The 16095-nt window shown below is 39.6% G+C and overlaps 1 protein-coding gene across 5 annotated transcripts in view; it reads left to right on the forward strand.

Moving 5' to 3' along the window:
* VPS41 (VPS41 subunit of HOPS complex) overlaps positions 1 to 16095 on the forward strand; it is a 187621-nt gene that overhangs the window by 24011 nt on the left and 147515 nt on the right. For all 5 annotated transcript variants that reach the window (XM_067745874.1, XM_067745875.1, XM_067745873.1 and 2 more), the window contains exon 3: positions 15756 to 15863. In XM_067745874.1, the coding sequence (XP_067601975.1) occupies positions 15756 to 15863 (108 nt within the window). The remainder of the gene's footprint in view (positions 1 to 15755; positions 15864 to 16095) is intronic.

The raw sequence follows: 16095 nt of genomic DNA on the forward strand, positions 1-16095 counted from the left end.
GTTTGGTAAGATCCCTTTGGATGATGTTTGAAAAAAGTCAGGAAGGTGGTGGCAAGTAGGAAGCAGTGAGACCAGTTAGGAGGCTTTGGCAAAACTCTGGCTAGAGGTGATGAAGATTTGGGGCATTTTTTGAAGTAGAGCCAATGGATTTGTTGACTAGGAGGTGGACGTGTAAGTGAAAGAGAGGAATCAAGCATGAGCAACTAGGATGATGGAGTATGTTAATTGAGATAGGGGAAGACTCTAGCTGGAACTGGTTTTGGTGCTCAGGGTGAGTTGCTGGTGATGGTGGTAGATGGGCGGGGTGGGTAAATCAGAAATTCCATTTGGGGTATCTTAAGTTGGAGATGTCAGTTAGCCATCCAAGTGGAAATGTCAAGTCGGTCATTGGATAAAAAAGACCAGTGCAGGTCTGGACTGAAGATAAGAATTTGTGCATCAGGGCTTCCCTGGTGGCACAGTGGTTGAGAGTCCGCCTGCCGATGCAGGGGACACGGGTTCGTGCCCCGGTCCGGGAGGATCCCACATGCCGCGCAGTGGCTGGGCCCGTGAGCCATGGCCGCTGAGCCTGCGTGTCCGGAGCTTGTGCTCCGCAACGGGAGAGGCCACAACAGTGAGAGGCCTGCGTACCGCAAAAAAAAAAAAAGAATTTGTGAATCAGCATTTGGATGGTGTTTAAAGCCATGAAACTGGATGAGATCATTTAGGGCCTGAGGACAGATACATAAGAAGCCTGATGTCTGGACCAAGGTGTACTCTAACGTTTTAGAGGTCTGGTAGATGAAGAGAAATCTTCAAAGGGGAGTGAGAAGGAGTAACCAGTGACGTAGGAAGAGAACCACTAGAAAGCAGTGACCCAGAGGCCAAGGGAGGAATGCATCTCAGGAGGAAGAGTGTCGTCAGTTATACCAAATACTGCTGGGAGGAGGAATAAGATGAGGTCTAGGGCTTTACCCTTGGATCTGTAATGAGGCCATTGGTGTGCTCCTCACAAGAGCAGTCGTGGTGGCTCATACTGGTGGAGTTGGTGGTGGGACCTGACTGGAATGGACTCAGGGGAGATTGGGTTGGCAAAATGTCTCAGATGCTTGCAGAAATTCTTGTACTGTGTATTACAAGATGTTGGTATCTAGAATGTTCAGTGACTGTTAAAGGAGATGATAGTCGTTTAGCACTTTGTCATTAAAACGTATTCAGTAAGTATGCTGCTGCTACTGCCGTTTTGTTATTTTTGTCCAGTTCTATGCCAGGTACTTTCAAGAAGCCAGGGACCCTGTAACCAGGTTCTCACTAGCAGAGCTACTTGTGAGTGAACAAATGAATTGCTCTTCACAACAATGATAGGAAGCTGGCATTGTATGCTTATTTTGAAGATGGTGAAACCAAAGGGACCTTTGAGAGGTCCCTTTGTCAAAAACATGCACCAGTGACCACCCCTGGCCTCCTGACTCAAGCTGAGAACAGTTTTATCCCACCCCGTGTCCTCAAAAGGATCATGATTTAATTTAGGGGCAAGCAATGAGAACTCTTCTAGTTTGGGGTTCAGCTTGGGGAATCCAGCTCCATAGCCCACCATCATTTTTATCCTCTCTGACTGATATATTATTCTCAGTAATAGGCAGATACGTAGAATAATGGTCCCCCATGGATGTCTTCATCCTGATCCCTGGAAGCTGTGAATATGTTATGTGACATGGAAAAGGAAATTAAGGTTGCAGATGGAATTAAGGTTGCTAATCAGCTGACTTTAAGATAGGGAGGTTATCTTGGATTATCCAGGTGGGACCAGTGTAGTCACAAGTCACAGTGTCGTCTTTACAGGTGGAAGGTGGAGGTTGAGAAGGTCAGAGTAATGTGGTGTGAAACAGGACCCGACCTGCTCTTGCTGGCTTTGTAGGTGGCGGAGGGAGGAGGGGACCCACAGCCAAAGAATGCACGTGGCCTCTAGAAGCTGGAAAGGACAAGGAACCAGATTCTCCCCTAGAGCCTCCAGAAGAAGGCAGCCTGCTACCATCTTGATTTTAGCCCAATGAGATCTGTATTGGATTGTAAAATAACAAATTTGTGTTGTTTCAAGCCAGTGAGTTTATGGTGATTTGTTACAGCAGCAATAGCAAACTAATACAGTAAATAATGTGATTGTATAATCTTGGTCCCTTAGCACTTTTCATTAGTCTTTATTCTTAGGGTTTTAGGAGTAAAATACATCCAGCAAAGGAGAACATACAGAAAATAGTTGTAACAAAATTGCTAATACTGGGAGCTATATTTATAAAAACTTATGTGTGTCTTTTCTGATAATTGCTCAAGGATGTTGTTTAAATGGTAATTCTACTTAACAGTTAGGGCCTGATACTACCCTGTCAAGGCTTTAAGGCAGTTTTTTCTCTGCAGACTCCAGAAATGCTATAACAAATCTAAATAACACATAGATTTCTTTTCATCTGTGAGCTATTTCAGTTTGAGTACAACCATTTTTTTTTTTTTTTTTTTTTTTGGCTGCGTTGGGTCTTCGTTGCTGAGCACGGGCTTTCTCTAGTTGCGGTGAGCAGGGAGATTCTCTTCATTGCAGTGTGCAGGCTTCTCATTGCGGAGGGTTCTCTTGTTGCGGAGCACGGGCTCTAGGCATGCGGGCTTCAGTAGGTGTGGCGCACGGGCTTAGTTGCTTTGCGGCATGTGGGATCTTCCCGGACCAGGGATCGAACCCGCGTCCCCTGCATTGGCAGGTGATTCTTAACCACTGCACCACCAGGGAAATCCCACCATTTTTAAATATAGTGATTCACAGGCATCCGTGTAATCATAATTCTTTAGAATATGACTCTCTTCTCCAAAGACCTCAGTGGATTAAATAAATCTCTCAAAATAGTATCAAAGAGATGGGAGTGGGGAAACCTCCGCTAAAGCTTAAGATTTTAGTCTGTTTTCATCGTTTCTATCAGTGGTTGGGCATTTTTGAGATACTTGGCCTGTGATGGGCTACTTTTGGTCAAGCATCCAGGAGAGACTATTGGCTTAATAAGAACGGGACTGTAGCATTTCCTTTAACTTTCTTAATAACAAGATTCACATTTAGATATGTTTGAAAACATTTTTGAAATGATGTGACAAACTCAAAAGTAATATATCTTCGTTTTTTTGTAAGTAGTATAAAACAAAGAGGGAAATAGATTAGAAATAATTATGTTTGCTCAATTTTATGTCTGGAAATAAACTCCAAAGGGAAGATACGAATTATACCGTTTAAACTTGGGGGCTATAATACAAATAATGGTAATATTTTTAGTAACTGACATTCACTGGATACTTAGGTGATGCTGTGCTTTGTGCTTTACATACATTTATTACATTTAATTCTCACAACAATCCTATAAGATACATATCATCATCCTCCTTTCACAAAAGATGAGGTAACTGAGGTTTTAAGTAACTTGTCCAGTGTATGAGGACTGTGTATGGTACAACTGGCGTAAGAAAACTTTATTTTAGCTTATTTTGTGACTGCCCACTTGATTTTGAATTCCAGTAGGTTTTTGAATAACTTTCTCTCCTTTCTTCCCCTGTCCTTTGTTAACAAATGACATTAGTGAACTTTACCAAGACTTTTTATTAATTTTTAAAAAAGATTTATTTTATTTTTTTGGCTGCATTGGGTCTTCATTGCTGTGCGCGGGCTTTCTCTAGTTGCGGCGAGCGGGGGCTACTCTTCGTTGCAGTGCACGGGCTTCTCATTGCGGTGATTTCTCTTGTTGCGGAGCATGGCATCTAGGCACGCGGGCTTCGGTAGTCGTGGCACGCGGGCTCAGTAGTTATGGCGCACGGGCTTAGTTGCTCCACGACATGTGGGATCTTCCCGGACCAGGGCTCGAGCCCCTGTCCCCTGCATTGGCAGGCGGACTCTCAACCACTGCACCACCAGGGAAGCCCTTTACCAAGATTTTTTGATCATTCTTATTTCTCATATCTCTTACAGCATCTGCTAGATTTTTGCTTTCTATTTGGATATGTCCTCGAAAAATACGTTTCAGTGTGGGAGTTTCTGAGAGTCTTCTGAGCCTTTGTAAAGTGCCCTTGAGGTAAATCTACAGGGAAGCAGCCCTGGGAGGAGGTAATCTCCACTTGGTGGCGGAAGGCTAGAAGACAGAGGAGTGAATGCAGGTCAGTCCTCACCCCTGCAAGGGCTCGGCTGTTCCTGCTGATTTCTGTAGTGAATGGAGCAGCAAAACCTCCAAGTTAGGCATTGTGGGGGAGAGGTAAGCATCAGGTCTAAACAGCTCCCCCTTCTAGATGATTTCACTTGCTTCCATGGTTTCTCACTCAGGGATATTCTGGAATCCCTCCTTCCTATCATTTTTATACAATCTTCAGGGTTGATTTGGGGGAAGGGGGCCAGCAGCCCAGGCCAGCTCTCTCTGGCTTGGCAAGAGCTGTGTATTAGTCAGGGTTCAGTAGAGAAACAGAACCAATGGGCTCTGTTTAGGACCAACAGGAGCTGAGAGAGAGGGAGGGGGGAAGAGAGGGAGAGAGTTGAGAGAGAGAGGCTCGTGTGATTATGGAGCTGGCAAGTCCCAAGACCTTCAGGGTGAGTCGGCAAGCTGGAGACCCAGAAGGAGCTGATGTTTCAGTTCAAATCCTAAGACAGGAAAGAAGTCACCCACTTGCAAGACAGTTAGGCAGGAAGAACTCTTTCACTTGGTGGGAGGGTATATTTAGGACTTCAACTGATTTGGCGAGGCCTACCCGCATTGGGGAAGGCAATCTACTTTACTCAGTCTACCAATTTAGATGTTATTCCCCTCCAAAAACACATCACAGAAACACCCAGGATAATGATTTGCTGAATATCTGGGCACTCCGTGGCCCAGTCAAGTTGACACAAAATTCATCATTATAAACTGTGTTTTGTTTTTTCCATACATCTTCAACTACCATACCAACAATGCTACATTTACTGTTTTTCATCTTCTTGTCTTTCACCTTGGCTAAAATTTCTAAATCAGTTTTGAAAAATAAAGTGATATTAGATCTCTATTTACTGAATTTTTTTTTTTTATATATCAGAAATGTGTTTAATTTTATAAATGCTGTTTCTGTATCTGTCACTGTGGGTCTATGGGGCTTTTACTTTGACCTATCAAATGATGAAATCAGATTTCTTAATAACCAGTCTTTGCAGTTCTGCAGTATTTGATCGATTTGATCACCAAGCTTTCTATTAATATATGCAGAGTTTGCTTTATGATATTCTATTTTGAATTTTTACATTTACATTCTTGTATCAGATAACTGAACTCTGTTTTTTTCTTTTTTTCCTTTGATGTATTCTTCGGGAGTTTTGATATTACAGTTATGCTACCTTTTCAAAATGAGTTAGGAAGTGTTTATTTCACTGTCATGGGATAGTTTAAATAACTTAGGAATTTTCTATTCTTTGAGGGTTTTTAATAGAACTTGCTGCTAAAACAGTCTAGGCTAGGTACCTTTCTGCAGGAGATAGGTCGTACTTTGATGATTTTTATTTTGTCAGTGTGTATGGTGGTTATCTTATTCTGTTTGTCTTTAAAAAGTGCTAACGCTTGGACTTGTTAATTATTCCGTATTCTGGTTTACTAATGCATTTTTGCTTTTACCTTTATTAGTGTTCTCTGGTTCCCTGCAATACCCACCTTCCTTATGCCAGTGTTTTCTCGGTCCTGCAGTGCTTACAGCTGGAACTCCCAGACTGTCAGTAATGCACTGTCCAGGTGTTAGGGACTTATAGTCTCTGCCCGTAGGAGGGCGATGTAGGCAGATGGTGGCTAGGGTTGAAAGTGTAGAGAAACAGTGGGCAGAAGCTGTAGACAGTCACCTCCTTCTGGAGAAAAACAATCCCTAATGGGTGGGGTGGGTGTCTGCTCTGTCGAGTGGGGCAGGCTCTGAGTCATGGGCATGGAGCATTGGGAGAGCCAAAAGCATCTTTCTACATTTTGTTCAGGTGGGTTACTTTTTCATGAACCAAATCAAGATGTGTCATGAGTTCATGTTCAACATACGTATCAGTTTCTCCTTGACTTTGGTAATGGTTTATCTTAATTTTTATTGCTATGCGGGTTTTTTTTTATCTGTATCTGTTTCTTCATGGAAATTATTGAGCAGCTGTCAGAGGCTTTGGTGGGACTGGCTAGCCAGGTGCTTCTTTGCACCTGGAATAGGGAATGAGCCATTGAAAGATGCTCGAGAGGTATTTAATCTCCTCACAAACAAAATAATCCCAAGGAACTGTGGCACTTTACTTTTTAATATAACAGTAAACATAGAAATTAAAAATAAATGTAAATTCGTCATGAACATTGAGTTTGCGGGACCTCTATTGCTACTACTACTGTTTGCTGCTCTTCGCCTTTGGTATCTCCATCTCCCCCTCCCCTCCCCTCCCCTCCCCTCCTCATGTCTGTAAAATAATACATAATTTAGATGATCCCTGAGATTCCTTTGAGCTGCTATTCTATGATTTGGATTTTCCTGTGTGGAAATCTAAATGAGAATGTCTGAGAAAAGCTTCTTACTAAACTCGGTCTGCCCTTAACGATGTACTTGTGTTTTCACTGGTCTTTATTAGGTGCCCACAGTTTTGTTAGGTGAAGTTCAGAACAGTGAAAAGGCATAAACCCTGCTTCTGAGGATCTTGTGATCACCAAGGGGTATTGGGAAGAAAGGGAACGAGGGTTTTGTTGGCTTTAGTGGCGGAAATTGTCCACCTGGATGGCATATCTTGAAGATGGGTCAGGTTATTCCAGGTGGCTGGAAGGAAATGAAAAGCTTATTTGCTTTTCTCATTTCCCCCCCTCCTCTCTATATTCTTAGTGCTTTCCCAATATAAACTCCTCCTTGAATTGAACATGAAATTCTGATACTACAGAGCAAAGGAGAGATCAGGGTTTATGAAGACTGCATATCTTGTGAATCTTAAGTAGAGCTCTTCAATGATTAGAGGCTCAACTTTTTCTCACTTTTCTAGTCAAAGTGTTAAACAGGAAGGAGAGCAGCTTTAAGAGATAAGAATCTTAGTTCAGGGGCTTCCCTGGTGGCGCAGTGGCTGAGAGTCCGCCTGCCGATGCAGGGGACACGGGTTCGTGCACCGGTCCGGGAAGATCCCACATGCCGCGGAGCGGCTGGGCCCGTGAGCCATGGCCGCTGAGCCTGCGCGTCCGGAGCCTGTGCTCCGCAATGGGAGAGGCCACAACAGTGAGAGGCCCACGTCCCGCTCAAAAAAAAAAAGAAAAAAAAAAAAAGAATCTTAGCTCAGTAGATACAAAGTTTTGAAGAGGATGTTGAACAGTGGTTTTAAAAATATATAAATATAATAATTCTATAATAAATATAATGCATATTGATTTTAGCAGGTTTAGAAAATATTGGCAGTAGCTCACAGTAATGATTTTTATTTGCCAACTTCTTAATGGTTACAGCAACCCTGTGATGGGAGTCCTGTTATCACTGTCATTCTACAGATGAAGAAACCGAAGCATAGGGAGGTTACTATTGATATTTTGGTGTTTATTCTTCTCATTTTCCCCTAACACGTGTATATGAATTTCTTCAATAACACTTGGATCATGCAAAGCAGGTTTTCATGACCTCCTTATTCACCTAATAAGACGTTTTGAGAACCTTTCCCTTTGTTATTAAATCGTCTTTGAAAACAGATTTTAGGGTCTGTGTCATATTTGATCTCATGAAATTTATTTAACCCAGGGTTTCTTGACCTTGGCACTATTGGCATTTTGGACCAGATAATTTTTTGTTCCGGGAGATTGTCCTGTCCACTGTAGGATATTTACCATCATCCCTGGTCTCTACCCCACTAGATACCAGTAGCTTCTTCTCCCCCAACTCAGTTGTGACAACAAAAATGTCCCCAGACATTGCCAAGTAAATGACTTGGAGGGTGGACAAAATTACCTCCAGTTGAGAACCACTTATTTAACCATATGCATTTTAAGCTTTAAAAAATAATATATGCATATGAGTAGACTCATCGGAATTTTCTATCTATATGAAAAAGTTAGACCCATGTCATCTAGATTACATTTATCAGCTCCTAATTTCAGCTACTTGTTTTTGATTAATATGTGTTTTCAATAATAGCAGTATTGCTTGAAAGTAAAAAAGTTAACAACATTATTTGCATTCATATAAGAATGTAATTGCTTGTCTGTCACCAGTCTGATGGAAAGGCATCCTGGGAGCTTTGACCACAGTTGTTTTATTGTAGATGAATTCCATTATCTCCATGTCACTTTCTTAAAAAGTTTGGTCATTGAGGCAGCTGTAATACCTTGTGTTATTAATGGAAACCAGAAGTTACTCTCTTGGCTTGTTTATGTCGTTTTCTTGATAGGTTTTGACATTTTAGAAGGCTCTATGAAGCCATCTTTCCTACCAGACAGTCATCTTTTTGTGTAAGTAAAATCATCCTTTTGTAATAGAACTGTCACCTATAATAGTCAATAGTGGGACTTGCCCTTTTAAGGAGGTGACAGTCATTTGGGGAGGGGGAAATACAAAGTTAATAAAAAGGTCCTAATTTCTTGATGAATTTTGAATCTTACAGTTCGTCTGTTTTGTACAGCTTTTCTCATCATGAGCCTCTTCTACTGTTTCTGGAAAAGCTCCAGACTGATATGACGTAGGTGGAGATGTCCTTTCTTGCCCATGTACATTTACTTGTAACGTAACAGTTTCAAATAAATGCATATACACAATAATAAATAGTTCTTGACTATTTATATTACCTTTGTTGATAGTAACATTGATGCAGTTACTGTTGTCGTGAATAGCTCTATTCCTTAAAAATTTGTTAGTTATGTTTTTGAGACATAAATTGTGCGTTTTGATTGACTTACAGTGTAATTTCAGTTACGCTTTTAAAAATTCTTATTTGTATCTGGCACCTACTGTGTTTTATTTTTTTCTTCTCCGTCTATCTCCTCTAATAAATAGTGATCAAAAAGAAATATTTTAATATATCATGGGGCTTATTATGAAGTGAATTATTTGTTAAGAGAGAAAATGGTTTCAAATACAAATTTTCTAAAGTTCAAATGTCTGACACTAGATTTTGATAGCTTTTTAAAAATACTTTAAACTTATAAGGGTGACTACCAATTTTGAGTATTTCAATTCTTATTAAAGTAACTAGAATTCTAGACACAATGTTCTAGAGGAAGAAAACCTTTATACTTTCAGACCGATGGCTGATTATTGATTTGCTTTTTATTAAGACTTGGTGTTTTCCTGTGGAAGTTCAGACTGTTTTTTTTTTTTTTTTTTTTACACAATGAGAATTTTGTTTTGTTTTTGAGGATGTTAGTGTTCCCTATTGTATCTAGCTTTAAAACATTGGATATTTATTAAAAGGATTTGCCCCTGGTCAGATGTAGTTGATGATGAGATCAACTAATCCATTCATCTTATTAAAACTCCTAGAGGTTCAGCTGAGGTCTTTCTCATAGGTGAGGCTGGATGTGATGAAGGGCATCTCCATAGAGTGAGGTTGTGAATTGCCCAGGAGTTCTCATTGACTTAACTTGGACTTTGTAAATAGCTGACTTAACTTGGACTTTGTAAATAGCTCACTCCTTCAGTATATCTAGTATCATTTTGTTTTGTGAAAAAAACCCAAACAAGACAAAACTGTATTTTAACAAAGAACTGATATCCAGAAATAACATTTTAAGTTCTATATTAATAGGAACAGTAGAAAATGTAATGATCTTTCTGTGAACCCCCTGAATTCATATGACACACTTTTTTTAAAAAAAATAAAATTCAGGTCTTCATTTGAACTGTCACAGTGGTACATAAAATGTACTGATGTGGGGCTTCCCTGGTGGCGCAGTGGTTGAGAGTCCGCCTGCCAATGCAGGGGACACGGGTTCGTGCCCCGGTCCGGGAAGATCCCACATGCCGCGGAGCGACTGGGCCCGTGAGCCATGGCCGCTGAGCCTGCGTGTCCGGAGCCTGTGCTCCACAAAGGGAGAGGCCACAACAGTGAGAGGCCCGCATACCACCAAAAAAAAAAAAAAAAAAAGTACTTATGTGTGAAAGATGTGGATAGAGTTAAAACAGTATGAAAAATTGGTTATAAACACCAAACTATTTTTTCTTGTACACAAAATTTAAAATATCAGGTGAAAAGTACAGTATTCTCGTTGGTTACATAAGTCTAAGTTAGGTGGCGGGACTTCCTCTGTGTAAATTTACCCTGTGGTGTTAGTAACAAATTACTAAATAGTTTTTGAGGCAGAAATCTTTAATTGCCTTAGTCTGTTGTCCCCAAAAGCAATTCTTTCACTTTTAAGTTCAAAACTCAGTAAAAAATGACCGTGATTAGAAATTTATTTTCAGATAGTGTTTTAGAGTCCTATACGATGATCTAAAGGACCTGTCTTTAATTAAAAGTGCTATACACTTAGTGAAAATCCATGTTAGTTGAGGAATTGATTCTTTTTAAAGGAAAGCTGCAGATTTTTCTTGTATGGGTAAATGTCACTCTGTTCATATCTTCGCTTAAGCTGCAAGTCAGGACTTGTACTATTCCTCTAGGTTGTCATAGAAACGCAGTTAACTGTCATCTCAACTCAGACTGTTGATGGTTTTATTTGTAGGCTTGCAAGATTATTAAAATTTAACAAAAATTATTGATTTGCTTTTTATTAACACTGGGTTGTTTTCCATGGAAGTTCAAATTGCATGAAAGTCTTTTTTTCTGTTTATTTTTACAGTGAAACTCTATGAAATCTACCTGGTTTTTTTTTTAATGTTTTTTTTATTTAAAATGTGATATATAGTCTGCAGCAGTGGAATAACCTCTGCGAATTGTATTTTTGAATCACTTTCCATTTTCTTTGTTTACAGCAAGCAGAAAACACCTTTAAAAATTCACCTTTACCCCACTTTTAACTTAACATAAAAGATACCTGTCAGAAAAGCGTGAAATGCTACGTCAAGTGCCTAATATTGGAGTTTTCATTTTATTTATGGTTTTCGAAGCCTAGCACAAATGCTTCAGTGAACTGTGCTGTGAAAGTATTTATTTTTCTATATTTATGTGCGAGAAATTATTTAGTTTTCACTTATAAATAAGACAGGCAAACCTTATTTACCGTAACTTTACCTAATGGTCCGTGGATGAGTGCTTTTATGCAAAATAGTCAAGAGGCTAGAATTAACTTTTCACATTGGATGCACATTTGATGTCTAGGCCTGAACAACATGTGGCATCTTATTATAAAGACTAACATTCAGGATTCAATTTGTATTTAACACATTTACTTCAGAATGCACACATCCTGCCTTTGCTACATTCAGTGTTAGCTTTGAAGTGACTCCTATTTCTTGCTTGTAGATACATAAGTAGAAGTGTTTATTTGTTGCTTTTTCTAATTTTCTTTTTTCTAGGTTTTTTAAGACTTGGTTAATTAGCTATTTGATATTTTATTTTAACAACAGGTCACTTTTGGACATGCAGCAACTCCTTGGGTTGGGGTGATTATCGCAGTTACCTTTTTAAAGAAGGGTAGGTCTTTTAAAGAACCATGAACATGATAGTTCCTTTTGTGGCTGTTAGTTCTTAGAGTTCTTCGTGGAAAGTTAATAGTAGGTAGACTATCTTTGATTTTAACACCCTTTTACTAAATAACCAACTAATAGCTTGTGTATACTTGGAGAAGAAAATTTAAGACAGCTCATCAGTAGACATGGAATATTGATTTTTTAAATTAAACCAGGTTTATTGCTCTTAAAATTTTACTACTCCTCTTGTAGCTAGTCTGCATGATGGCCCCTGGTGATCCTCACCTCCTATTATTCCTGCCCTCGTGTCCTCCCTTCCCACACTGAATCCCGGCTGGCCTGCATCATCAACGGAATATTGCAGAAGCATCAGTGTGTGACCTCTGAAGCTAGGTCATATATAACATTAGGGTTTCCACTATGCATATCACTCTGGGGAAGCCACCTCTGCCACGTCCTAAGGACACTCAAGCAGCCCTTTGGAGAAGTCGAGGAGGCCAGCAACTGAAGCCTCCTGCCAACAGCCAGCCCCAACTTGCCACCCATTTGAGTGAGCCATCTGGGAAGCCAGTACTCTAACCCCAGTCAATTCTTCAGATGCCCAGCTCACACCTTCCCTGCAACCCCATAAAAGATCTTGAATCTGAACCACCCAGCCAAAGCCACTTCTGTATTGTTTACCCACTGAAACTCGGTTAAATAATACATATTTATTGTTGTTTTAAGTCAGTAAATGTTGGAATAATATGTTATGCATCTATAGATAACTAATACACCTGCTAAAGAAACACATTTTTAAGCATTTCCTATTGATCACATAGTTTATAGTTGTAGGCATGAAAATTGTGGAGGCTTCTGTTGTGATTTGTAGTGTAATTTTTATAGGAGTTTTTATATAAGACATTGACATTAGAGCATTCATAACTGAATTTGAATTTTGGCTTTACTTTCTACCCACTGTGTATCTTAAGGAAATTACCTAAAATTTCTGATCATCAGTTTTTACTGAAAATCTGTAAAATGGGATAATGATATTCAACTCCCCATAATTTTTTTATGTCAGGATGAAATGAGATACCTATTAAGTCTGTAGCATGATATTTGATATATCTCATCCTTTCTATGTAACTAGAAATTAGCCCCTTTCCATGTGAAGCTGCAGGTCTTTGCCCCAGGGGTAAAGACTTCTGTAAGCATCTGAGTTTGTGGTCTCTGTGTGACTGTTTATTAGTATTATAATCTTTAAGAGGCCCAGGACTTACTACTCTGCAAGTTATTTTTCTTTTACATAATTTTCTTTTTACTGTGATGAGCCTAGGTGTGATTTTCTTCATATTTCCTGCTTGGGTTTGCAGAGCTTCTTGAACTTGTGGGTTGATGTCTTATCAGTTTTGAAAATTCTCAGTTGTTCCCTCTGTAAATGTTCTTCCTGTCTTTCCTCCCTCCCATTTTCCCATTTTCTCTATCCTTGTGGGATTATGTTGAAAAGTATGTTAGCCCTTTTTCCTGTGTTCCACATATCACATATACTTTTTCTGTATTTTCCATCCATTTTCCTTCTCTGGCCTTCCCTTTGGATATCTTTTTTTCTTTTTTTAATATTTATTTATCTATTTATTTATATTGTCTGTGCCAGGCCTTAGTTGTGTCATGCGGGCTCATAGTTGTGGCATGTGGAGTTCTTAGTTGTGGCATACGTGTGGGATCTAGTTCCCTGACCAGGGATCGAACCTGGGCCCCCTGCATTGGGAGCACAGAATCTTACCCACTGGACCACCAGGGAAGTCCCCCCTTTGGCTATCTTTTGACATGTTTTCCATCTCACTAATCCTGTCTTCTGCTTTGCTAATCTTCTGTTGAGCCATCTATTGCGTTCTTAATTTCAGTTACATTTTTCAGTTCTAAAATTTTCATTTTGATTCTTCTTTACAGATTACAGTTCTCTGTTGAAAATCTCCCTTTTCATCTGTCTTATTCATCTTTTCCTCCCTCCCTCCCTCGCTCCCTTCCTTCCAGAACATACTAGTTATGTTAAAGTCCTTTTCTTCTAACTCTGGTTAGTAGGTCACCCATGGGTCTGTTTTTACAATATTTTTTCTCCTTGATTTTCAGTCATTTGGTCCAGTCTTGTGGTGCACCTGGTAATTTTTTATTGAGTTCTCGGTATTGTAAGTGAAGAATTGTAGAAGTCCCCATAGTATTCTTTTTCCAAGGGGTCAACCTTTTCTTTACTGGGCAGATGGGTTGAGGGTTACGTACCTTACTCCAGTCAGCGATTGAACTGAGTCGAAGCTAGACAGAAGTTTGGGGAAGCTGTTGTGCTTATATCCGGGGGACCAGGAGTCCCAAATGAGAGCCTGTGGTATTCACCAGGATCTCATTTCCTGATGGCTCCTGAACTCTATTTGTTCTCTTCCCAGCATATCAAGGCAGTGAGTTTGCATTTTTGACACTTTCTGTTTAGCTTTTTCGTCTCATACCTTATGTAGCTTTGGAAATTCGCAGTTGTCCTTTGGAGAAAAGTGGCTGTGTAACAAACTCACTTCTTTGCCTCTGTCTTCCACTGGGGTCTTAGCCCATCAGGTCTCCAGTCCCCACAAGTACCAGAAGGTTTGCTGTTTTCCATCCTCCCAGGAGTGGACATCTTTCCAGGCAGAGATTCTCAGCCTCTGGTTGATAAATGCCTCCATGAAGAATGGCTGTAGAATGCCAGCTCACCTCTCCATGGTTTGTTCACCATCTTGGAGTCCTGACTCTTCTAGTTCAGGTTGCCTCAGCAGCCCTTTAATTGATGCCTTATAGTGATGTTTCTCTATAGTTCATTAAGCCTTCCTAGTTATTCTGGGTGAGAACATTGATGTGCCTCAGTCTACCCAAATGTTAGCTGGAAGGTGAGGACTACACAATTATTTTTGAAGGAAATATCAATGATTAGATTATTTTTGTGAACTTCTCTTTTGGCCAGCTTTATCCAATCATAGGTGTTGGTATATGCATATTTTCTTGTTTCTCATTACATACTGATGAAGTAAAATGGAATATTTTTCTGAATCATTGTAATAATTTTTATAACTATCCTTGATTATTAATTCATGGCCATTATAGTCAACATAGATTCCTAACTTTATTTTATAACTCTGAGGATTAAGGATGTCTTATGATTCTGTATCAACAGTGAAATTGAACATATAAAGTTAGTGATAATATTGAATACATATAAAATGATTGAGTCAACAGTGAATATTCTAACATAACAATGAGAGTCAACAGTGAATATTCTAACATAAACTAAATAATGACTGTTCATGGTTTACCAGTTATTTAAAATAAATATTAAAATATTTTTTCTGAAGAGTAATGTATAGTTTATTTTATATAAAATTTCTAATTTTCTCTCACTTTGACTTAATTTTTATAATTATATTTTTCTGGGCTTCCCTGGTGGCGCAGTGGTTGAGAGTCCGCCTGTCGATGCAGGGGACACGGGTTCGTGCCCTGGTCTGGGAAGATCCCACATGCCGCGGAGCGGCTAGGCCTGTGAGCTATGGCCGCTGAGCCTGCGCGTCCGGAGCCTGTGCTCTGCAACGGAAGAGGCCACAGCAGTGAGAGGCCCGCGTACCACAAAATAAATAAAAAAAATAAATATTAAAATATTTTTTCTGAAGAGTAATGTATAGTTTGTTTTATATAAAATTTCTAATTTTCTTACACTTTGACTTAATTTTTATAATTGTATTTTTCTAATTAGTATGAGATATTCTCAAATCTGACAAAAATACTTGTAATCTTGAAATGCAAAATTCATGTCTTTTAGAGGTTTATTATATTCCTGTCTCACTGCTGTGTTTTATGTCCATTAGGGCACACTGACAACCATTTTGCCCATACGCTATTTATTGACTTTGTTTGCGTAGTCAGACAGACAGTATTGTATTTAATATGCTAAAGTTGACTATTGTCAGCAGTGAGTATGTATAGTCCTCTTTCCAGCTTTTGAATTTATTCTGCCATTGAAGTTGTAGCAGTTGATAGACCAGTTGGAAAAATGAAACATGAGCATCTTAACCTTTAGCTGTAGTTGGGTTGCTGACAGTCATTAAGGGAACCATCTCTGGTTCCCCCTTACAATGTGTGTTTTGAGTATTTGAGTCTTTCAAATAAGTCCTTGAGGGCTGTCATTTTCTCTGCTCTCTGTGCAGGAAGAAGAGAGTGAAGAGGAGCCCAAACTGAAGTATGAAAGGCTCTCCAATGGGGTAACTGAAATCCTTCAGAAGGATGCCGCTAGCTGCATGACAGTCCACGACAAGGTAAGGTGGCCCATGTAGAGGATTCTGCTGTGAGTTGTTTCCGTGGTAAGTTTGTTGATACTTTGGAGTCTGGGTGCTTTGCATGGTGGTTTTTTTTTTTTTTTTTTTTTAACAGTAATCGTGTCTCCTTTCCATTCTTCCTCTCTCCTTTCTCGCCAACAAAAAACCAAAACAACAAGCAGAGATATTATATAAATGCATTTGTACACACACACACCACCCACTGCAAGGG

The sequence above is a fragment of the Pseudorca crassidens genome, chromosome 8, assembly GCF_039906515.1.
Source record: "Pseudorca crassidens isolate mPseCra1 chromosome 8, mPseCra1.hap1, whole genome shotgun sequence".
Taxonomy (NCBI): Eukaryota; Metazoa; Chordata; class Mammalia; order Artiodactyla; family Delphinidae; genus Pseudorca; species Pseudorca crassidens.